This window comes from Vanessa cardui, chromosome 6 (genome assembly GCF_905220365.1).
Source record: "Vanessa cardui chromosome 6, ilVanCard2.1, whole genome shotgun sequence".
Taxonomy (NCBI): Eukaryota; Metazoa; Arthropoda; class Insecta; order Lepidoptera; family Nymphalidae; genus Vanessa; species Vanessa cardui.
In genome coordinates this window covers 1,172,385-1,189,423 of record NC_061128.1, presented here as the reverse complement: position 1 = coordinate 1,189,423, position 17,039 = coordinate 1,172,385, and the positions used below count along the sequence as shown (strand labels likewise).

The 17,039-nt window shown below is 31.5% G+C and overlaps 1 protein-coding gene across 2 annotated transcripts in view; it reads left to right on the top strand.

The window, feature by feature from the left end:
- Nucleotides 1-17,039, top strand: part of LOC124530526 (protein vein) — a 67,206-nt gene that overhangs the window by 44,978 nt on the left and 5,189 nt on the right. For both annotated transcript variants that reach the window (XM_047104715.1, XM_047104714.1), the window contains exons 2-3: nucleotides 15,231-15,399; nucleotides 16,507-16,652. In XM_047104715.1, coding sequence (XP_046960671.1) covers nucleotides 15,231-15,399; nucleotides 16,507-16,652 — 315 coding nt within the window. The remainder of the gene's footprint in view (nucleotides 1-15,230; nucleotides 15,400-16,506; nucleotides 16,653-17,039) is intronic.

The following is a 17,039-nucleotide window of genomic DNA, read 5'->3' as shown; positions in this document are numbered from 1 at the left end:
AACAATTGTTTTTAATATAATACATATGTACCTATATAATCATATTTTATAGGCATAGAAAAAAAGTACAGTAACAACACGCTGTTTCCCATTTGTATTATATTATCGTCCTGATGAGTACTGGTTAGAATTTTACTACTTTGATTAGTGATTACTTGAATTTGTACATTAGGCTAGCTAACAAAATAATGAATAAAATTATTTATGTATGTAACATTAGCAATACAAGTTGTAAACGATAATTTTAGCAGAAAAAATTGTTGTACCAAAAAATTAAAAAAAAATCCTAGCTATAGTAATTTTGCGATAAATTTAAATTGAAGGAATATTTTAAGCAATTTTTTAGGCGCTTAAATTAATATCAATTACACAAATGTTCGATAATATTGCAAGTCAAAAGCAATTATTCCCTCATAACTTGAAATTTGATATCATATCATGTATTACACGATCTATTTTATATAGTTATGTTCAAATTAGGAACACAAAATAAAATTAAATACCGTTGGATTTTATTATTTGAACAATATAGAAATTAATCTGAGAACGCACCGCTGAATTCCGTATTTTCTCCATTTGTCTCGAAACTTTGCAACGAAAATACCTCGTCGAGACGTAAAAAGAAGCAATGTCTAAAAATATATTTTCTACGCGACTTAAGCTATTCGACGGATATGAGTGACTCGGAACAGAAAATTGTGAATGAGATTTGAAAACACACAGTGTATTAATGGTAATGCTTGTAAAAATATATCATATAATCAATATTTTGAGAAATGAGAAATTAGTTTTGAAATCTCAAGTTGTACATAGTTCTTATCACAACTATTGCCATTGATTTATTTGTTATTAGCTGTGGCCGCGATTTTTTACGCGTTTAAATTTAACAAAAAAATATATTACTGTAGCCTAAGTTACTCCTCATATATATTATATCAGTTATCCGCCAGTGAAGTCCCGTCAAAATCGGTCCAGCTGTTCCAGATATTACCTGGAACAAACAGACAGATAGACAGACACACAAAAATTAAAAAATGTTATTTTAGTATATGTGCCGTGTGTACATACATATGCATTGAGTCAAAAAGGGCTATTTTAATATTAGAAACAGACATTCCAATTTTATTATATGTATAGATTATTAAAGCTAAAGGAACCTTTATTTAGTTGTAGCACGATCGATCGATCATTATAGGTATTCACTCTTGGTAAGACTGAAGTGCAACCCCGTCAGTTATATAAATATATATATCCAATCACCAGTTCCACGAAAACTAATCCGCAAAAATGTTTAGTTTGGATATGAAAGGTGAACACTGAATGGTGATCACATTTTGTCTAATAGATGTAATTCCTTCAGAGCCATAGCAACTTAAATGTAAGAATTGGCAACGCATTGCCAACGTTTTTAGTGATTAATTTCTCTAACGTTGCCAAGGAGTTCACCACTTCCCAACATTGGGCCAAATTGTTTGACTAATAACAAATAAAAATAAAATAGTTCTTGTTAAAGATATTTATTATTGTTATAGTTCCCCGTCGTACCGAACGTTGATCATAATATACATTTGAATAGGTAATTATTCAGTAAAATTTTCAGCCACTATTGAACCAAGCCAAGCCATTAACGATTGCAAAGGCTCACTGCAATTTTTCTCTTAGTTTAATCCGTTTTTAGTTTTGAAGATTGAAGGAATAAGCAAAACGTTACTGAAAAATAAAAATTTGCGCTTTATTTTTCTTAAAGGTAATTTATTTTTTTATGAGACAATCAGGTAAATGGTTCATGTTGTGTGTTGTACATGGAAACTAGGAAACTCTTGTGCTATTAGTACACTGGTTTAATCGTTCCACAATACATAGTGCTGCTTTGAAATATAATACCTGAGGAATAGATCATACCTAGTTCAACGTCTAAAAGGTCCTCTCTATGAAATAAAGGATATTAGCAACAGTAACAGCCTGTAAATTTCCCACTGCTGAGCTAAGGCCACCTCATCCATTAAGGAGGGTTTGGAACATTTAAATTGATATTGTCATACCATGACGCATTGACTCCGCCGAAATAGTTTTATTTTAAAAAGAATATATGCGTAACACGAATTAAATGTAATTAACACCTTTTCTCTCCTTGCAGTGATATTGAAATTTTATATCTTCTCGAGTAAGATTAGTTTAATGCTTAATTATGACTGTTTACATTTTTACGTAAAAATATAATTTTTGGAAGATTAGTAATTTATTATAATACATGTGTCCTAATATTAATATATTAGGACACATGTGAACGTCATATTTTCTTATTATATATGATATTACTCATGAAACTCTGCGTGTAATAATATTTTTTAGGATAAAATGTCCAGGATTATATTGCAGACATATTTCTTAGCCAAAATATTGTCAGACTGAGCTCCTATGTGTCATAGTCGAGTCTTGCACGTGCAATAGATATGGTATACCTACGTTAATAGTTTTCAAACTCAACAGATTTATAGCTCAAGTAGCATAGCTCAATTCGCTATTATGGCTACAAAGATGTCCTCTGCTAATTACCAATACCTAGCATGTGGAATATTCAAAATTATTATATCACTGACTTGACATAAAAATTCGCAATTCTTATGAATTATTTTAATCCAATGGTTGCATTCTTTCCTTCGTATGTAAACATGACGAAAGTTTTCAATAATCGCCGGCGTTCAGTTTAAATCTTTCATTTACGTGAATCATACTGCACGTAATGATAAAACGTATTCAAAATTTACGCTTCAATAAAACGATATGAAGCTGCAACTGTGCCAAACGTAAGAGTGAGTGCATACTCTCGTATATTAGGAATAAGTGTTCATTAAAAAAAAAGATTAGAATAAAAGTCGAAATGTTCAGATCAGATTTTGTAAGCAACTAAATTGATTTCGGATTTTTAATTGCAAACATCGAAGTATTTAAAAAAATAGGTTTAGGTCACAACAAAAAAAGGGAAGTGTGAATTGGATAATAGGTTTCGTAACACCACTGGTTTTTGGCTTTTTACTGATATTCTAGCCTTTAAATACATAACGCTGACTCAGACAGACAAACGAAAAAACACAGGCATTTAAATAATAAGCGACGTACTCTATACTAATTTTAAATAATTATTACGAGTGTAAAATCTGAAATTTATACGACGAGCAGAAAACTAATAAATTTATTAGGTTTAACGGTCACACCTGTTTTTAATTGTTTCATACATTACATAGCTCTTAGAAAAGTGTGTTTGAATGTCATTAACGCGATGATACTGATAGATAAAATTATAAATAAAATCCGAATAACCAACAATAATCACATCTTATATGTGACCGTCTTAACATTTCATGTTTTCTAATATTTATGAGTTCTTAAACAGGAGCACTAAAATTATGTCAAAGTAGTAGGAAATATAATCCATAGTATAAAAAAATACTAGAGAATTAACAGCCGTCTAGACGCGCCAGAATGTGTAAATCTTTTAAAAATAAAATACGTAAAAATGTTTATAAAAACAAAAAATAAAACGATACGAGTCGGAATATTTGATACGATATATGACTTAGCTAAGGTTACGGATTTGAAAAAGTTGAAATACACAGGCGATCAACACTTAGAAAAGTGCCTCTTAAAGAGAACGAAGGCTTTTCTCGCATTGGGACTTTCTGTTAACGATATTATGATGCAACATTGTTTATTTGATAATAATATTGTCAACAAGAATTATCAATTTTCATTGCATAGTATAAAAGAATCTTAAAGAAGATCTTATAGAAGATCTTTAAAATTACGCAATAGATTTTGTTGCGGTTTTTTTTTAATGTTATTCGAAGTTTGTAATGTAATGTCGTAAATTCTGTAGTATATTTGGTATTAGCATTGTACCCATGCGAAGCCGGGGAGGATCGCTAGTTTATTACTTGAGAGGTTCAAATAATCCCTTTATCTCCGACACCCATGTTCCTTTCGAACTTCAAAACATTTCAAAGTCTAGAAAGGGTATAAGCCAAACTGTGCTAAATCAAAAATATCACATTTTTATTGTTATACGTTATGTTTTATTTACGACGCGTTTGCTCTGGCGCCGAGTTTTTGACAGTCGGCTCCTTTACAGTTTTCAACCTGTCAGAATCTAATTACCAAATTTAAAATCCTATTTTCTGGCACTAAAGCCTTTAACGCAAGGACCGAAGGCATAGTTTACGTGTTCAGATTTATTAAGGAATTTGCAATGGTTTTTGCGGCTCATTCTTTATAGTAGCATCGCTTTCTGGAGGCATTTATTTTTTACGTCTAAGACATTTGCTTGTTTCGTGGCGTTTGCTTAGAGAATTATTATTAAATATTCTTTAAAATTTTGTATCATTTAAAAGCTATTTTAGATAAAATTGAATTGAATTAACATTGCAATGCAATTAAATTTCCGAAAAATAGTAACGAAACAAAACTAACAAACAGCTAATAATAGTTACAATTGGGTCGAGGGAAGGCACTCGCAATACGACTTAACTGTTAAAGCTCTTCTGAATATTTAAATAGTACAGGTATTAGATACCGATGATTACAAGTTAATTACTTAGCCATAGTGTTATAAGTGGTGTTAATATATACTCGTGAATAAGAGAACAAAATTAAAAACTAATGACTAAAATAAAAAGTAATTTTGTAATTATTTTATCACACGGAAAAAATATTGTCCGATTTGCGACGGTTTATGAACAGACAGAATTAATGTATCATTTTTGTATTAGAGATCGGGGTGTTAGGGTCAGTGAAAAAATGGCGCCATGGCTGGCAAGATTAATGACCCATACGGGCTCCTTCCAGAGATCGGTATCGATTGTATTGAGATTACAGAAACACATCCAATTAGATTTTTGTTTAGAGTAGCTATAAAAGTTATAAATATACAAATTACATTTATTTATATAATTTCTAATCTATGCAAATACACATAAAGAGTTTAATAAACCCTAGCACGTAATTTGCACCTTCGATTTTCTGATTTGATACAAAAAAAATACCAATAACTATTATAGCGAACCTACTCTTCTTTGCTTCTGTATTAAGAGCTGACAATTATAAAACAATAAAATTATATATTATATCTGATAAAAAGCTGAAGTTATAGTTCTTTGATCATGTAGTATAAATAATGATTTCACTGAAATCAATTGTCATACTAACATTTATAATGTAATGAGTAAAACAGGGTTATCTTACTGATTTTATTATTAATACTGCTTGGTATCAATTTTGACCCTGATTTAAGCTTTTCATTAATTTAATCCTATATTTATATTGCGATTTAAAAGTGCGTATACATTTTGTATACTTTCGATTATTTTTCTACTTGGAATGACCATTAGGAGATTATCAATTATAAATAAATATTAAATGCTATAACTTAGATAAGAACGAGTTCAACTAATGTTCCGGTAGGCCCTCGTTGACTAAGTTAACGAGTGACAAGATGGGATGCCTGAGAGAACCCTAAAAGTAAACGTGATCACCATTTCCAAGGCACCGTGTGAATGCGACCCATCGGTCGTCGGCGCCTGCGACGCTGTACAAAGACCTCGGTATTTATGTAAATGGTTGAATTCCGTAAATGCTCCGCAAAAACAATGAGATGTCGAAAAAAGCCGGCGAAAGTTTAAATTTTTCGGGTTGGAAAAATTTGCATTCGGTCGATTTGCGCGACCCTATTATTTTTATTAAATTACACACCCACACTGAAAGTTTATTCTTTGCTCATTAAAACTGTTTTAAATAATCATTTCAAATATTTCTATATAATATAATAATAAGTAAGATCAAAAATTGTGAAATGTATTAAAAATTTTAATATTCTTAATATTTATTTTAATGAGATAATACGTCAATTAGTATATGGTGATACGCTTAATTAAACAAACAGTTTTAATGAAAACTATAATTTATAACCCAAAGAATTCCCAAGTTTTCGGACGGCGGCGCTGCCGACAAGGCTAGCTGATTTCTTTTTGCGTTAACAGTATCTTAATTTTATTGTCCATTGCTTTTTGCATGTTTTGTTTTGTCTGCTCCCAAAGATCCTAATCTTTGATTTAAGAGTTCGGAGATAACATGTTTAGGATAAAACGTTTTGTTTGTGTTAGTAGGTACGTTAAAACTACCATTAATACATGCATATGATCGTATTTAAAATGCGCAATGATCCTTATTTTGTTTAGTGCCTTATAGCGCGAAATATCTCACAGTAATTTTACAGAAGAAAAATGATTTTAAGATAATGAGAACACAATCATTTGAATTTAGAAAACAACCTAGATCGGTTAGACACTGAAAGTAAAAGAGGTTATATAAATTACGATTAACCTCCTTTTAACCACTTGAAATCGGAACTGAAGACTGATTTATGACAAAATAATGTTCAATAGAGTTAAATTTTAAAAGTAAATATAACATAATTTTACGATAAATAATGACGTTATAAAATATTGTACAACATATCAAAATAAATGAAATTCTATATAAATTGAACTAACATAACAAAAAGTCACACAAATCAAACATCAGAAACAACTACACTAGAAGTCTAAAATGACAATGAAGTAATTAAGATTTAAATCGTATAAATGACCTTCTCAGTCATTACCAAGCAGGTGCAGTTGACACCATAAATTACAGTAGTCGATGTTTGTATGCAATTCGTATTAGGCTTTCGTTTTCATCAGACTTTGTATTCGATTCGCAACGCCTCGGTGTCGTGGATAAATTCCCTTGTATGCATGAAGCTATGCACCTAAGATCATCAACGTCATTCCGTCGGCGCGAACTTTGATAAAATGTTGAGGGAAGACAACGACTACCATTAATTGAAGATCGTTTTGTAATATGCATTTGTTTTCATCCATCAAAACGATTACATTAAATTTGGCTGGACTCGAATGTAATTAAGAATCTTACACTGTGTTTTAGTAGTTCGTTTATGAAGACATTAATAATTATAAAAAAATATAATCATAAGGATCTATCAAATTCATTTATATCATCTACCTGGTCAAATATTGGCTACGGCAATCCGATCTTACATTTCCTGATCAGATAGGACAATATCACCGGAAAGTGATCAAGAGCAAAACAAACGGATTTACGTACTATCTGCGGCAAAAAAGCTATACGACCTGCCTAAATCTAGTAATATTTTCTAATCATAAAACCCTCTCTAGAAAATTTGAATGCTGAAACTACTAATTAGTAGGCAGTCTTAAAGTTTTAGTAATCATACTATAAAAGCGTGACTTGGATGTTGCTTTTAGTATTTAAATATAATAAACACCAAATTGCGAGCCATCACCATCATTTCAATTCAGCAAATAGCACATTCAGCTAAACTTTTACCATCAGATACTTCTTGCAGTCACATTGACTTAGTAATTAAAATATTTCCGAACGGTAACAGACGGAGGGGTCTAATTACACAGTTTTCGTTTGTTTTTGCGATGACCATAATCGACGTTAATCGGACCACAATTAAAGCGATCGTATCGATTTAAGACCAGCGACAAATACCGCCACTGCATGTGGGCCGAATTTAAAGGAACCGTCTACATTTAAATGTGATTAAGGGATATGCTTTCATTTGAATTTACAGTAGACTTTTTTATTTAAAAAAAAAAAAAACAACTGTTCTTTCTAATAATTTATTTATTAACACTTGCTTTTAACTCTCAAAATTGTTATTAAGTACAATCATATTTATTCAAATAGGCTTCAAAATTAACATATAATATAATTTTGGACACTTAAATTTTTTATAGTTTTAATATATAATTAAAATGATTTAAAAACATTATTACTCCTATGATGTTTACTAAATACTAGTATCACAAAATAGTACAATGCCACAGGCTAGTGATCATGAGTGCATCTAACAGTACAATGAATTGGATTGCATTCCATTGTCGATATTTATTCGAAAATTCCTCTCCGCATAATGGAATCGCCATCTCCATTTGCATTATGCCAACATACCTCTAATTACAGTAATACATGTAAGAGTCACCTTTTAACCCACTTGTTGTGTGGATTCCTTAGCATTGTCACACCACCTCATTGGTATTCCGCTCGTTCTTTCATCACGGACCGCTGTGGTCTCAAGTGTTTCTATATTCTATCCCTCTCTTTCTTTTGCTTCATCTATATCATCATCTCGCTTATTATAATATGCCCAATCCATTTTAGTATCGGGAAATTAAACAAACGGTAGCTTTCGTTTTGTGATCAATCGCTGTGCAAATAGGCGTAAGTTGTGTATAAAATTGTCTTTCAGTAACAATTGTTGCTGTATGCTTTGAAAATACTTCGGTCCTTTTGATTTCTTCGCCGCCTTATGTTTGTTTACAGATGACATAATTTGAATAGCTCCATTTTAAATTTGTTTTAATACGACATACAATTGTTACTTACAATAATGATATGTGTGTTACAAGGGTTGTAATTCTCCAAATCTTTTGTACGATAGACAGTTACTTTTAGGGAGGAAAATAGTATTACATTTTACCTGATTCAAACACACTGCTTATATTTGCTGGGACTTTCCGTAAACCCTGACGAAAATCATTGACATCTGTTCGTACGTTTTGCACATATATAAATAAACATTAATTACACTTACCAGCGTCGTGGGTTGTATTTCATTAAAAAAGTCCAGGTGACAACATGTCTTTCTTTTCAATAACGCCACGGATGATCGAATATGTACCTACTATTTTATTGAAATATTTTATTACAGTTGGTAATCAACACCTATGTTAATAAACCACGTGTTACCTCCGCCCAATTTTGACACTTATTTTTTTTGGCATAACGACTGAGCGATGGTATTATATGTAATTTTTTAAATAACTTTCATCCTGCAAAATTGGGCATAGCAACGGCCACGACCTCTAAACAAAAGTCATCGAACTCTTAAAATATTTCCTAAAACGGCTAACGTCCCGTCTATCACGCAACTTTTGCGAAAAATTACTGGAATCCAATTTCTGTGCATAATGCCACCTGAATCACGATCTAATCCCGTATAAATAAAAAAAATATGTATTAACATCTGCCAGACATTTTTCGGTTTGTAAAACAATTATTTCTCCACCATTTCAAAGAAATTATAATATAAAAAATAAATAAGACTAGGAGTATTTGAAGCTAATTTATTCTTCTTTCGCATTTAGGTGCTTGAACTTTTTAATATATTTTTTTTCATCGAATAATCGAATTATTTCAAACATCGCTACCACGCATGCCCTATAAATATTTAAACACAGCCCGAAGCGAGTAGTTAACATTGAATGTTTCACGTTTCATACTAAATTTGATAGGTCATAATTGTCTCTTTGAATTCGCAAGACCATGCGAAGAATTCACATTTACATGCAAAAGCCGTTTAAATATGTTTTTAATTTAATGAAAAAGTTAGAAGCTTTATTGCACTTGAGTAGTAACAATAATTGCAAACGGAAAATAAGTTATTATTGGTGTTATACCTGCTTATTTTAAATTCATCTGTCCACTCGAATATTTCTTGACGCTTAGCTCAAGAAATTATTTTATATATAATTTAGGTAACTGTCTTAAAAAAGGGATGTATTACACTTGTAACGATTGAAATTATTACAGATCAATTCATTATTATGTTTAAACAAAACCTATTCCGAAAATTAAAATAATAAGTCTATGAAGTCACTTAAACGGTGCTTTAGTGCATTTGTTTTTAAAATTGCACCAAAACGTCAAATAAATCTAAAATTTTCACGAATACCTGCGAAGTCGAGTTAATCCAGCAAACGTGAACGTTTTTATCGTCATGACTACGTGGAATAAGGAAAGTCTGAATTTAGACATAACAGAAAAGAGAAAAACAAATAAATGGTTACTTTTACTGTCTTCAGACGGAATGGGATATTGCGATGCGCTTATCGTAGCGAGCCATGTGGGGACGAACAAAAGATCGTATTGATTTTGCCGACTGCAGACCGCTCGCATGATTAACGTGCGGTGAAATTCAAAATCGAATTCCTTTTAGATTGATTGAATATTGTTATGTAGTTCTGTAGACTTCAAAAGACTCGCGTTAAATATTTATTTCATTCTTTAATTGTGTTTATAATATAATGGTAATCTTAGAAGTCATTATATTTATTATAAAGTAAAATTAAAAATTACATTTACTATGGATTTAATTTAGTATTAAGTATAATAATTGTTGCAAAAATTATGTGTGTAATGGTAAAAGAGTAAAAGAATTTTAGTATTGATATAAAAGAGTTTTTGTTTTTGTAACGTATTCGTGTGAACCGACCAAATGTTTTAAATATAAAATTTGGAAATGAAAAAAGATTTTGTAGCAAAAATATGTTTATAACATAGGAAAAAATTACGAGATAAAAATATATTCAAAAGATTTAATTTGATAAAAAATTACAAACTTAACTGTAATTTTTTTGGTAATGCGATATTGACATCTATATTTATTGTCATATTTTTTACTTTATTAAAGAAAATTAAATTGCATAAAGACCCGCACGTGTATGGGTTTCCGAATGCAGTACCCTAAAAGTTATCCCAAAATTGTGTATCAATACAGACACAAATATCGGATTAAGTAAACCGCACCTGATTTCCCCGAACGCATTATACACGTCTGTGCACGCACACCGCGCAGCCAACGTCGTTTAAAAACAATTCAGCGGGGTTGCCTCTCAAGTATAACTGTTTATGGAGTCGCCAGCACCAAACTGGGCGATAACGAAAAAAGTGAGCGAATCAAAAGGTAACCCGAATGCGGTAAAAAAACGAAACCATCGGGCGTAGTAGTAGAATTCCCCCCTGCCCCCGCGACCCGCTACTACGTAGCGTAAACAAACTGGTATAGCGCTCAGCCTCGACCGGCGTACGGCTTTTAATCGGTCTTTGTACGCGATCCGCGATTTCGGACCGACTGTCTTTATTATGGTTTTGGCAATGATTTATTGGTCGGTGTATGGTGATTTAATAAGAACTTGAAGCTAATTCCGCTGTTTCAAGTTTAAAAAGTATCAAAAATGTCTATTTTCAATTATGACTTAAGTCTAAACTTGTGGTAAATTACTTATATGGAATCTAAGATACTAATAAATGATTTAGCTGAGGTTTAATCATAGCGCAAGAAAACTGAAGGAAAATTCTGTTACACTAATTTGTAAAATATATTGCTTGCAAGATTCTCTGAATCATCATTCGCGGAGTAATAAATTAGGGGATTTATGTAATAATATGAAGATCGTATAATATATTGTATATGAACAATATAGTACAAGATGTTAAATACCACCAAAATAATTAAAAATCAAATGACTGTTGATTTAAATAAAGTTACTCGTTAAAAATCTGGTTGTTGATTTGTCTACATATTTGATTATGTAATAATTTTACACTATTCCATAATCTTCAGTACCTTCATTCATTTATTTCGTCTGTATGAAATGCTTAAAAGGAACATTTAAGACCATCAACAGACATGCTATCGAAATAAGTTCAAATAATTTTGACATTTCAATGTAACACTTTTAAAAATGAAGTATAGCGGCTTAAATCATATATTTAGAAGACTTTGTCTATGCTAAGAGAGCATTATAAACAGATTGTATAAAAGATCTAAAAAGAAATCCACTTATTCGATACAATTTATTTTCATTTAAAGATCGTAAACAATAGACACTTCTTATAGCAACAAATGTTCAAACGAACCGAGTAACGTTAGTTTATTTTCAATCTTCCCGACCGTCTGTCTTTAATTGCTACTGGGATATTTATATTTCAACTCACTAGCGCCATCTACGTTTTCAACCACGATTACCCTTTATATATTTTATAATATATCTCCTATTAATACAATATAGAAACATGTCGTATATGTAACACATGGAATTTTCAAAATACTCAAAATTGACAATTTTTACAATAAATGTCGATACATTTGCAGGCCTGTCGAATTGGGTACCACCCACTCAATTAATCAACAGCCAAATATCAATGCTCTGTACTGCCGTAGTCCAGTTTGAAGGGTGACTGAGTGTTATTATGTAATTACGAGCACAAGTGTATTCGATCTTAAGTCGAATGGTTAGCGCATCGACGACTTAAGAACAGCCAGTAGGAGTTTTTCAATGTACTTCTTGCAGTGCCTTACAGACATTTAGTAAGAGTGTAGGTGAAAAAATTAGGAGGCCTCTATTTCCTTGTCTGTCCATGACTGTTAAACTTTGGCGATAGAACAATTTCCAATAAAGTATTTTTTGGGCTAGTGTATTTCAAATATATTGGTAATTCAAATACTCCAATGAGTTAAGGTTGTAGACATAATTGATCAGATTTTTAAATTTTAAGAATAGTTTATTTGATATGATTTTGTATACTTAAAAAGTATTCGAATTTAACACTCCACAGATATTTAAATTTTTCATGAAAGCATAATCTCATACTATAATGTGTATCTAATAGTAAACACTAACTTCTTGCCCATTATTTTCCTTAAAACTTAAATATCTAACACGTGATGTTAGAGAACCAAAATGAATTAAGTCTTGGACTTTGTTCATTTTGGTATATCTTCTGTACATAATACATTTTAGAATTAAAGTTATGATTCTTTAATATAAAACGTCTGCGCAATCAAGATCCATTGACTGCTTTAGAAACATTAAGTTATTTCGAGTAAATTTTATCACTGTTATTTGCATAACAATAAAGATTACGTCTGGTGTAAATGTAATTTAGGCTAGTAGCATGAAAACGTAGGGAATTATAATTATTTAAATTAATATATTATACCAAGTTTTTGCTTGAAAATAATAATCACCTTTTTATATTTAAAACGAATATTTATTCCGACTTTGAAGTCAGTTACAACAAATACTTTAGAATGCTTTGTAGTAGATAATCTACTCAAAGGAAAAAAACCATTTGTTCAAAATTATTATACACTTGGGATATGTGGATTGCTGTTAGAGAGGATTATAACTCTAAAACGATGCTCCAATTCAGTTTGGGGGAGACACATTTGTGAAAACACCCGTTATAGGATTTTTCTTGACCATCTAACATTTGTGTCATTATAGCTAGATAGTCGTGAAAGTCAAGTTTTTTGAATTTCGTTATATACGAAAACAAATCTTATGTGCCAACTCAAGTGACATCATACATTACCAAGAGTTCGTCGCCACATAAATTGATGTACGTAATTAGTGAACGTACTCACGGCAATTATTCTAAAACTTCACCGAAAATATCGAATCTCTGAATGACAGTCGCCAGTCCTTAATCGTGTTACGAATGATCTTGGACGTCGTCCAGGTTACCTGCTCGTACCAATTTGGTTTCCGCTCAGGATGTAGCATCTATTTATAATGGCGTGACGAGTTGCCTGATGACAACTGCGAGATAATTGGCTTCCAAAAATCTTGAGTAAATTTTTCACCGCATGATGAAACAGATCGCCCATGCGTAATGAAGGAGTACTTAAATGTTACAAATGAAAATGTCAACTTCGATTGACTAATAAGCTTATTTTTCTGGCATAATTTATTGGACAATTGGATAATATTTCAGTCAAATTTATGTTAGAGATTTTCGAATGTTTAAGATTTCATTTTTTGTCTTACAATACAACATATTCATTCTTTTGTCCTCACATTGTTATTTGAAGATGAAGAAACTTTTTAAAACACCTTATCTGAAATCGTATATACCGACATACTATATATTATTATTTGTATACGTTGTTTCCGGAGCACATAAAACACGCAAACTTTCATCGCCTCAGTATTTCGTATACCAAAACGATTACGGAATTTCATTCATATTTTTATCTACGTCATACGTAGGCGATAGTATTGGCAAGGGAAGAAATTCTGTTTTAGAGGTAGTTATGAATGGACGTATCGTAGTACAGCCTCAATGGGCTTACGTCATATAATTGGCATTGAACTAACTATTTTGACCTTTAACTCTCTTTATGTAGGCGTTATCTATGAGTTAGCAAACTTTTCATGAATTGAAATGTGTGGGAAATATCATTCCAAGCTTCATTTATTCCATATAAAATAGGCATTTTGGTATATTGTAGAAAAAATATTGAAATGGAAACTTTCCGTTTAATCTTTTTTATTTTTAATTGAAATATACATTTATATTGCTTTTTTAAGCACCTCTACTCAAACAAATTATAGCCAAAATGTATTTCGCTTACTGTAAATATTATGTATTTATATTATGTACTGGGAATTAATTTCATTTATTAAGAACTTAATCGTTATAAGGGTTTATCTAGGAGATAAACCCTTATAACGATAAAGTAATATATAACGAAATAAAAACTAGTATTGCCGTCAGTGCTTAATGGAACTATAAATTCGATGATTAAATTATTAAAATAAATGGCATATAAATTGAAATAAATGACACATTTAATATAAAATACTAGACACCTAGGCACTATTAAAATTTTTAATAAATTGACAATTAAATAAAACCCTTAATTTTCTTCGTTTTCATACACTGAAACGAAGCCAAAATTTTTGTCGCCCAGGATGGCATGTCCAATGACTCCTGCTTAGATAATACAGGTTATTTCGGTTCTTACATATGTTACTCGTCAGATGAAATAATAAGGCCATTGGCCTAATGACAGGGAATTATTTTTAGTTCGGGGCTTTTGAAGGCGACTTTTAAGTGCGAGGTGAGAAACGAAAGTGGAAATTTTCTCGTACTACGCACGGTAGTATATTTTCTTTAGATTTAGTGACGGCATTTTGGTTTTGGCAAGTGAAGGTAAACAATGGGTACATACTGAAAGTGATAAATAAACGTACTTTTTCTTCTGAAATGTTTTCTGAGAATTCGGATAAATAATCGTATAAAACGTGACGCTTAAGACTAACTAATTTACAAGGCTAAATATACAAAGCACCTAAAACTGAGATTTAATGAAATGAAGTCGACGTAATCGGATCATATACTATTACAACAAATAATTCACACTTTTTTATAATTTTAAACAGAAATGCTGTTACACCCAACTTGAATATTGTACAAGACTTGATATGCATCGTCCTTTGGTCTAAATAGAAAAAAATCTAAGAAATTATTGATACATCTTCTAAGTCATTAACTAAGTAAAAATTCACTCTTAACAGGTAGTCCAGCAAGAATAGAACCAATGCAGTCGGTGCTGGCAATGCAGGGAAAACGGGTGCGGCTCGAGTGTCGAGCAAGCGCCCGTCCACCACCGCATATATCTTGGTACAAGGATGGCAAGCCCGTTGCCGATATCGCTTTAAGAAGATTCCGGGTGCAAAATTACAGGTACGCAACTAACTCAACAACACAATTAAGTCGATAGAATACATCGATATCAAAGTCCTGTTTTAATCTACCCGAATCCAAAATGAATAGAATTTAATTCAGATAATAAAGTATCAAAATGTAATAATGAAGCGGTATGCTATAAAAAAGATGATGACGTTAAAATGATCGAGGAAATATAATTAATTCTGGAGTCTGATATTAGAAAATCTTTTACTTACCGTGGTAGATTACATTCACTTTGTTTATAATAAGTTTATTCGAAAGCTCTTATAATGATCCACATGCATAAATAATATATATACACATGTGTAGTTTAAAAGTACTAGACCTTCAAGCAATTATTCTTACCAGAAAATTTTCACTACTAAACACATCGTTATCCTCTTAATTTACCAATATCATCGAATTTCCATCTAAAACTGTTTACTCATCGGAGAATGAATCACGTTTTATTTTTTGAGTTCATAAAACAATCTAGAGCAAGCTGTTTTCTAGGAAAAACTGCACAAAATTCCGTCATATCTATTGTAATGACCTAATTCATTTGTCTATAATAAGCCGTTGATCTTGATCTAAAACGAAATTGTCGTGGTGCAATACTAACAATGAGACAATGTTCACATGGTGCTTATATTAGGAATGTGCAACGGTCAATTACAGCAAACAGATTACGTTGCATTAATAGCAGACACAGACTGTCATTGACCTAAGGTGATATAGATCTTTCTGGATCCAAAATGGTCCTTATTCATAAAGGGGTAGAGCGAAACGATAATTGTATGGGATAATTATAATGAAGTGATACGAACAGCTATTTCACGGGTCGTTTGCTGATGAAGCATATTAAACAACATCACCAGATGTCTGACTTCTGATTAGTAATTTAACAGAAACAAATAACAGACTGTGTTTGTTTGATAATCATTTCAGAATGAAGTAACAATTACTCATTAGCTTCTTAGTTTTGGTTTGAAAATCAAAATGATATTATAATATTACTAGAGCTTGTCCAAATAATTTGGAAGTAAATGTGGAAATATCTAATAAAACTTTTTGGGGCTTCATAAGTAAACAGTCAATTTTATGTAAAGATTTATGTTTCAGGAGGCGCTCGGTACTAGTGATAAGGCATGCGCGTCGTGATGACGCCGCGACGTACGAGTGTAGGGCCCAAGGTGCAGTAGGACCGCCAGCGATAGCCAGTGCTAATGTTAGCGTCTTACCACAAGTCACAGCAGCTCCAGATACACGTAAGTCAAATTTATAGGTCGTAATATATCATGAGCAAAAATATTTTAATTTATTTATTCTTATAAGGTTAAAAATTAGTTAGTTTGTAATCGGACAATTGTTCTAGAATATACGTGGGAAATAGGTTCTTTAAATTTTATTATAAAATTTTGAAAAATAAAAAATTGTAACTACCATAATTTATGTCATATTGTATTACTTGGACGAGCATAAATTATTTATTCGGTAGCATAAAATAAAATAATTAATTAAAATGCTAACGAACTATAAAAACTAAAGTAGCTGTCGATTAACAGCTTTTAGTAGTAACTGGAAACCAGAAGGTATCATGTGCTATTGTTACCAACTCTAAATACCGGTTCAGTTTACTGACATACGGGAACAGT